At 52.4% G+C, this 8,698-nt stretch overlaps 1 protein-coding gene across 1 annotated transcript; it reads left to right on the top strand.

The window, feature by feature from the left end:
- The first annotated feature begins 4,711 nt into the window (after window positions 1-4,711).
- Window positions 4,712-8,450, top strand: BSX (brain specific homeobox). The gene is made up of 3 exons (XM_019433522.2): window positions 4,712-4,973; window positions 6,960-7,156; window positions 8,211-8,450. The coding sequence occupies exons 1-3, from the start codon at window positions 4,712-4,714 to the stop codon at window positions 8,448-8,450; spliced, it is 699 nt and encodes a 232-aa protein (XP_019289067.1).
- Window positions 8,451-8,698: the final 248 nt, after the last annotated feature.

An 8,698-nucleotide genomic window follows, 5' to 3' on the forward strand; every position in this document is an offset into this window, starting at 1 on the left:
CTAAAATACATTTCCCCCCTTATTCTGAAGGCCACTATTTAGGTAACGTGGCTAATGGCACTAGTCTCTTCCTTTGATCATCAATAGAATTATCTTTTTGGGAAACCAAGTCCCAGCTCAGATGACAGTTTTAGATGAGGCAGACATGAAAGAGAGAAGGATTGTTTAATTATTTGCTCCCCGAAAAATATGTCTTTTCTCTCTTGGAATTCGTAATTCTTCAGTTGAAACCATAAGCGGGAGCTCTATCAGCTCTTGTGGGTTGGGTGGGGGGAAATGCATTTGATCTTTATTTATTTTTTGCTCAGGGCAGTGTGCAATCCTGTTTATATGTCAGCCTATCATATAGCTCCAGCCTGCTGGATCTGGGTGACAGATTTTAGTCAAACGAGAATCAATAAATGTGAGTCCATTTATCTAATTTCCTAAACCTTGGGGAAAGCTCGGGAAGGTGTGTACTGAGTAGCCTGGCATATAGTCGATGTTCGGTGAATACTCACAATAATCGTATATAATGCATGCGTAAAAGGCAGGCCTACGAAAGTGCTAGGGTGGCTTCAGCCACTGCTTCCCATTTTTCTGTGTATGTCTACCTACACTGGAAAGGGGTAAAAGGGATTTTGACAATGAACTAGCCGTGTGCTTCCCAACAGGTAACTGATAGTTTAACCAGTAGCCACGTGCATGTGGTTACTGAGCACTTGAAATATGGCTAGTAAAAACTGAGATGTGCAGTAACTATAAAACACACGCTGGATTTTGGAGATTTAGTATTAAAAAACACGAAGAAATTAATCTATTTGTATTGATTGGATGTTGAATGGTATTCTTGGTATATTGGGGCTAAATGAAATACATTAATGTTTCACCCGTTTCTTCCTACTTTTTACAGGTGACTAGTAGGAAATTTAAAACTACCTATGTGGCTCACATTATTGGACAGTGCTGGGCTATCCTTTAGAGATAATCCAGGCAATGAAACATCTCTGCTTTTAAGGGGCGAATTGTTTATAAACTACCTAAAAATATAACTTTGGGGCACCTGGGTGGCCCAGTTGGTTAAGCCTGTGGCTCTTGATTTCGCCTCAGGTCATGATCTCACGGTTTGTGGGATCGAGTCCTGCGTCTGGCTCTGTGCTGACCGCGCGGAGCCTGCTTGGGATTCTCGCTCTCTCTCCCTCTCTCTGTGCCCTTCCCCCCTCTCTTTCTCTCAAAACAAATAAATAAGCTTTAAAAAATTTAACATTGTTGAATTTATTTTTTGAGAGACAGAGAGCGAGTGGGACAGGGGCAGAGAGAGGGAGACACAGAAACTGAAGCAGGCTCCAGGACCTGAGCTGTCAGCACAGAGCCCGATGTGGGGCTCAAACTCACTAGCGGAGAGATCATGACCTGAGCCGAAGTCCTACGCTTAACTGACTGAGCCACCCAAGCGCCCCAATAAATAAGTTTTTAAAAAATAAATAAATATATAACTTTTACCCTTTAGGTAGATTGGCCCTAAAAGGGCCAGGCCAGGTGGCAGGGGAAGGCCTATAAGCTCTGGAGTGCCTCTTCCTCCTTTGGTAGGACAGACCAGAATGGAACGTCAAAAGGAGGCTGGACATCTTGGGGGCCTCCTTCACCCCAAAGCAGAAGTAGGATGGGCCAGGCCAGAGCCTTGGGGGGAAGGTAGGGAATGGGTTCTGGTAACCCTAGCATTTCTACGCTAGAATACACTAGAAACTCAGCTTCTGCTCAGTAGCCCCACCACCAAAGAGAAACTTCCCAGCTTTCTTGACTTTTCAATTTCCCCCAAGGGTGTGGGCCACAGCTCTAGAAGGAGTCTGAGGCCAGGACTCAACAGGCACGTTTCCAGCACAAGGTTTCCCTGTACGGCCTGCCTATTTGCAGGCAGGGCTCACCCCCTAGAGCTCTCAAGATAAGCCCCAGCTGTGATTATTGGAGCACCCTGGGAGGAGGGGTTCGCCCTCATGGAAAAGGGTGGTGACCGAGGAATCCCTGTCTCCGCCTCCACTTCCAATCCTAGTTCCCCCACAGCGTCCCCGGGCCTGCTTTGGTGTGGGCTGCTGGCACTCTCAGCTACAGAGCTTTGTTTCCTTTCGGTACAGAAAGGGGAGGCGGAGGCGAAGGAGGTAGGAAAACTCCCGCAGTCTTCGAGGTCCTACTTCTTTCCATAGCTATCCAGTTTCCTCCCTTCCTCTTTCATCGTGGTAGGTTCCTGCTGGGGCCTAGGCAAAGGCAGTATAACTGGATTCCCCAGGGAAATGCCTTCAACTCTCCCTCGGTGGCGCTCAGCGCTTGGCTCAGGAAAGCGAGTCCCAGCGTGAGCAGAACTAGAAAAAGGGGAGCGTGTCTGCCAGAGAGCGGGGGGAGGGGGGCCTGGAGAGTTCTGGGGGAGAGCGGGGAGCTGAGTCCTGCTGACGTGGAACAAGGGGGAGGGTAAGAACCCAGCAGGCAGCCTATCCCTCCCCACCCCTTCTCGATCCCCCCCCCCCCCCGCCCCCATTCCGCCCCCAGAGCACCCTGGTTCTTGAGTAAGGCTAAATTCTGACAAAGGGTTGCAGTGCCTTGACTCAAAGGTAACTGTCACCTAAACACATTTTTAACTGCTCCTGCTCCCAAAGGGACATTCACTAGTCTCCTTATTTCTGTTTCCCAGGCTCAAGTTAGTCTCCGAGCCCAGAAATGAGGCTGAAATACCACTCCCCGCCCCCCTGCAAGGCTGGGTGCAAATATGTAGGGATGGAGTGCAGGGTGCATTCAGGGTCTTTACTGAGGCCAGTGTCTGGTTGTACACCCGCCACGCCTTCAGTAGCCACTCAACTCAGCCTTTAGGGTCTTAGGAGACAGGATGGCTTGGCTTTCACTTGCTGTGTAGGGTCTCACTGAGAGAAGTGAGCATCGGTAAAGTGTGGACTATCACCCCCAGCGCCACTCCCCAAGTCTCCTCGGTTTCGGTTTCCCTCTAGCCCTGTGGAAGATAAACAGACCAGGGCTACAGATGAGGAAGGACTCCTGAAAGTCCACTCTTTTCCTTCTCTGTGGATGCCTGCTCTCGAGTTTTCAGTTATCATTATAATCAGTTGAAAGAAAGAAAGAAAGAAAGAAAGAAAGAAAGAAAGAAAGAAAATGAATCACAGTTCAGACTCCAGGACAAAACATTCTGATTTTGTTTGGATGGCCTACTTGCCGAGATCTTAAAGTTATTTCTCCCCCTCGTCCCCCCTTCTTCTCACTCCTCATCTATTTACCATTTACCAGTTCATCCGTATGGAATACGACGCTCCCACTTCGTGGAGCACCGTAGTTTGGGGCCTAATTGATTCTGGTAATTAATTTGTTCTACCTGCTGGATCAGATGGAAATCCTACCCGCGCGCCCAAGGATTAGCACTTGGCTTTCTAACACCTCCTCTAATTATCTAATAGCATGGGTTGTGAGGACTCAGTCTCTATTAAAACACTTTTACTATTAGCGGTGGTGATTGGAATTGTGAGGACGACTATATTTCAACAAATTAGAGCTTAAAAATGGGGAGATGGAAGAGAAGTGGCTTCTTTTAATTTCCCCGAGTTTAACATCAATAATTAGAGCAATTTTCGGAGATGCGAGCTGAAATTACCCCTGCTGTGCTGTAGATGATCACCTTAATTTTAGCAAATTGACTCCAGGGAAATAAATGGGACAGATTAGAAAGAGACAAACAGCAAAACAAAACAAAACAAAAAAAAATTTTTAAAAACCAAAACCAGAAGGATTGGGAGTGAGGGAAATGAAAAGAAAGGCTGGGAAATAGAACAGGACACAAAAACCTAGGACAATTATTTGGGGGGGGGGCTAGCATGGAAAGGGGTAGAATGGCAGTACTAGGAAGCTGTGTGAGTGGAATGAGGGAGGAAGTAATGGAAATCTGAGAAGAGATGGAGACTGGCATTAAGAAGTAGGTCTGGACATACTTACGCAGACCAAATTACTTGACTAATGTAGATAAAAGTCACACCACTCTCTATAACTGAGGGAAAGAATGTTATGATCATCAACATTTTACTTATTTACCTCGACAGTCCTTCCACGCCTCAGCCATCAGTTTAAGTTCGGTGTAGCGGATATAGACTTTTTCTCCTCACGTCTCCCTTTCTCCTTTGCTATCATCTCTCTAAAGTTTTAAAACCTAGGCCCAACTGCCAAAGTAAGTGCCTTATCCCTATTGCTTTGGGGTCGTTTAAATGCCTTTTGCTCTCTAAAGAGGAGTCTGTCGAAAGACAGAGACCTTTTATTTATAGCTTTCTTTTTAAATGGCTGAAAGCAAAGCAGCTCAAATTGAGATCGAGAAACCAACCTGGTAGAGAAGCGAGAACCCTGTCCGCTCCGCTCCCCCCCGGGCCTGGCCGGTTGTATTCAGCACCGCGGACAGCTCCCCGCCCCGCCCCGAGCCCACCGCACCCTCCCCTCCGCGGCTGGCAGCTTTGCCATTGGCTCTCCCACCTCCCCTTCTCGAAGCTGCCGATTCTACACATAGACCCAACCTACCCAGGAGCTTGTCTTCTCGCCTCTCCAGCGCCCGGGGTAGCCCAGGCCGGGGAGAGAGCCTCGAGGGTTTCTGAGCCTCGGAGGGTGGTTGTCGGCTCTCGACTAGGCTTGCTGAGTCGCTGCCTGCTTCCTACACTTCGTCTCCGGCCCTCGCCCTGTGGCAGGCGCTTGGCTCAAGATGAATCTCAACTTCACCTCCCCTCTGCACCCGGCGTCTTCTCAGAGGCCCACGTCCTTCTTCATTGAGGACATCCTGCTGCACAAGCCCAAGCCGCTAAGGGAGATGGCCCCTGATCACTTCGCCAGCTCTCTGGCCTCCCGGGTGCCTCTCCTAGACTATGGCTACCCCCTCATGCCCACACCCACCCTCCTGGCTCCTCACCCTCATCACCCTCTGCATAAGGGAGACCACCACCACCCTTATTTCCTCACCACCTCGGGTAAGTAACAGGGGCCTCAAGGTTTGGGGAGCGGAAGAGCAGGTCTCCCACTATCGGCCCTAAGTCTGTGATGGAGCTGAGGAAAGGCCAGAGCTGGTTCGGCCTGGCTTGGCGGCTTCCTTCCCTAAGTGACAGTGGAAGGTTGGGGATATGGCTGAGCTCCCTTGAGGCATGCCAACCCATGGGGAGCACTCATGGTCACTCTGCATTCTTTACAATGGAGGAAACGTTCCTATCCAAGAGGCGACTGGAGGGTTTTGATGATAGTGTTGGTAGACCATGCTCAGTCTCCTTCCTTGTGGTCTTCCTGGCCACTTTGGTCCAGCTCTCAATCCTGATTCTCTGCCTCTCCTCATGCTAAAGGAGACTCCTGACCACCCCATGGAACACAGCTCAACTTTCCAGCTCATTAGTTCCAAAGGCTCCGGGCGGGCCAGCTCTCTCCTCTCAGGCACTGAGCATTCACGGATGCTGAAAGGGCTTAGAAGTGAAAGAAGGTTTGGGATAGTCGGAGGACTGAAGGTTTGACGTGGCCGGAATAGGGGAATAATGAACCGGGGCACAGGAGGAGGGACGCTGCTCCTCTTGAACTCTCCTTACTCCAGAAGTCTAACTCACAATCTTGGGCTTGGCTGCCCTCCTCTGCCCTGGTTGCTGGCTGAGCTGGAGCCCTACGCCAAGGCATCTTGATTTTCCGTGAATGACAAGGACTGGGGGGAGGGGCAGCAAAGTGTGGTTGGGACAGGGAGAGGTGAGGAAATACCCAGATTTTTTTTTTTTTTTCCTGCTCTCTGAAAGGCCACATTCACGCTTTCTTCTGTGGCATTTTCATTCCAGTTAAAACCTAATAGTTCGCTGCGTGCAGGTGCAGAGCACGGCCGAAAAAACAACCCTGGTCTGGGGGAGAGCCGTGGAAACACATGAGGCAGTTTGCGAAATGTGGGCTCTGGGCTCTACGGCGAGAGCTAGAAGTTTTTGTGACGCGGTAAAACCCCGATTCTGAGGCACGAGGTCGGCAGGGCAATTACAAAAGCTATGTGGAAGCCTGCATTTTGGTATTGTCTTCACTGCCTGGCCAATGACAGTCTCTTCTGGGTTCCCCCCAAACAGCAGTGGCCAAAGTCCGTGATGACAGAACTGCTTGTTTTGTTTTTGGTTTTTCCCTGGGATTGGCAGAAACGGATGTCTGTGGCGGTTTACTTGGGGCATCTCAGACACTGTAATGCCTGTGAAGGTCAGGAAAGACAAGACAAGTCTCCCCAGACGTGGAGGGCGTGGGGAAAGCACTTCAGTCCTTCTGCTTAGGGTCGGAGAGAAAGAATGAGGGCCGGATTACAGGTCCGGGTCCCCAGCGGGCCTCCTCCTTCCGGAACGTGCAAGGCGGGCACTGCCCCTCCCTTCTGGCCCTTGAGCTTCTCCTGATGAGTTTTCATCTGTTTCCTTTGGCCGCAGGCGGGAGAATGGGGGCAGCCCGGGAAAGAGAAAGGTGTTTTTTTTAGTGAGGTGGGGAGGCGAGGCCACAGTCGCGCCTCTAGTAGCCCAAGAGCAATGCTGAATGTCGTCAGGGGTGGGGAAGGGCGGCGGGTGGTCAGAACGGCTACTGGACCAGCGGGCGATCGCAAGAAAACTTCGGGAGGCGCCACAGAGGACTGGGAGCTGGCAGACGTTATGGAAGTCTTTCAAGAGACATTTTTTAAGGCCCCCGATTAAAAACAATTTCTTTCCCGTTTTACTTCACCGTTGATTGTTTGCGTGTCTAGATGGCCTTCCCGATAAAGACCTTGCAGCTCTATTCTTGTGATGTGTTCTTTCCCCTGCCCTGAGGTTCCTGGGAGAAGGACTGGAGAAGGTCTGGGGCGGCGAGGGGACCAGCGGAGGAGGCACGCCCGAGGCGGCGGGAAGCGCTGGGGACCAGGGGAGCGCGGCGGCGGTGGCGGCTCCCGGGTGTCAGGGCTCGACCCACTCGGTTGCTTTTCTCTCTTGCAGGGGTGCCGGTGCCGGCGCTGTTCCCGCACCCCCAGCACAGCGAGCTGCCGGGGAAGCACTGCCGCCGCCGCAAAGCTCGCACGGTTTTCTCGGACTCGCAGCTTTCCGGCCTGGAGAAGAGATTCGAGATCCAGCGCTACCTGTCCACGCCAGAGCGGGTGGAGCTGGCCACGGCCCTCAGCCTGTCCGAGACGCAGGTGGGCCGGGGAGGGGCAGATCCGATCCCCGCCCCGCTTTCCTCTCCCGGTAGCTCCCGCCGCCGCGGCGTTCTGGAGTGGGAGTGGCCCCTCTCCCCGTTATTCTAGGCTTCTCCAAAGATCCTTAGTAAAGGTACCCACACCTCCAACCTCGGGTCAGACTTCCCGAGACCTAATCTCATCTCTCTCTCGAGCGCTAGACCTGGAAGACAAACACCTTTGGTGATCCTGATGTCCACTGTGTGTCCGAGGACCGCTCATTCCTGTGCCGCCCCCACTCCTCTCCGAGCCGGGCGGTAACCCTGGTCGGACGTAAAAATCAGAGACTAGGCCGGCTCTTGCCCCGAGAGAAGCGCGCACGGAGGAAAATTCTTTCCTTACTATTTTAATCTCTCTCCCGCCTGCGAATCCAGCCTCCCCACTCCCCTCCTCCTTACTGCCCTGTCCTGAGTGGAAGAACTGGTGTTTTTTTTTTTTTTTTTTTTTTTTTCCATCTCCCAGATGCTGTTCACCTGCAACCTTCAAACTCCTTCCTCCACTGCCTCTCTCTCTCTCTTCTATTCTCTGTACCCGGGAGCCCCGCCAGGCGCCAATGGTTTTTCTTTCTGATGAGAACCAGCAAGATTGATTCTCCCCCTCCCGTCCAGGAGTCTTGCTGGGCCGGGTGTTTAGAGGTCATAATCAGGAGACCGTAAGGTAAACACGAAGGAGATTCGCCCACGTAGCGCTTACTACTGGCCATTCTAATTAGTAACGTTAATTAGATATTAGTATTAACCAGTATTAACTAACCACACCCGTTTGACCTTTACTATTGTTTTGGATAATGACTTCCAGGAGACTTAGGATGTCTGGTTCTCATTCAGCCTAAGACGGTAACTTGCGAGCAGTTCAGGTGTGACTTAACCCAAGGAAGAGATGGTCACAGCTCCTGGGTAATTCGTGAATGGGTCGCGGTCCATTTTCCTAGCCCCCAGCAGTCTCTGAGATCTTAGTAACTATGGGTCTGAAGGGATGACGCGGTTGTGTATTTTTTTTTCCTCCCTGCAATCAGGTGAAAACGTGGTTCCAGAACCGGCGGATGAAGCATAAAAAGCAGCTGAGGAAAAGTCAGGATGAGCCCAAAGCGCCCGATGGGCTCGAGAGCCCCGAGGGCAGCCCTCGCGGCCCAGAGGCCGCATCCGCCGAGGCTCGGCTGGGCCTGCCCGCCGGCCCCTTCGTGCTGACCGAGCCCGAGGACGAGGTGGACATCGGGGACGAGGGGGAGCTCGGCTCGGGGCCGCACGTGCTCTGAGCCGCGTGGCGGGGGAGGCGGGGAGGACGCGGCGGGGCGGGGCGCGGGGCCCTCCGGGATCCGGGACACTCGGACTCGGGGCCGGGGGCGGGCCTCGGAGACAAACAAAACACACCTGTCAACCCTCGAACTGGTGCGGGGCCCCGTGCTCGCGCCCTCCTCCCCCTGCGGCCGGCCCGCCGAGACCCTGCCGGGCGAGCGCGCACCTGCGTTAGCTCATTCCCGCGCCCCGCGTCTTAAGTGGCGCA

This window comes from Panthera pardus, unplaced genomic scaffold (genome assembly GCF_024362965.1).
Source record: "Panthera pardus isolate Hobbes unplaced genomic scaffold, ASM2436296v1 HiC_scaffold_12, whole genome shotgun sequence".
In the NCBI taxonomy this organism is placed as follows: domain Eukaryota; kingdom Metazoa; phylum Chordata; class Mammalia; order Carnivora; family Felidae; genus Panthera; species Panthera pardus.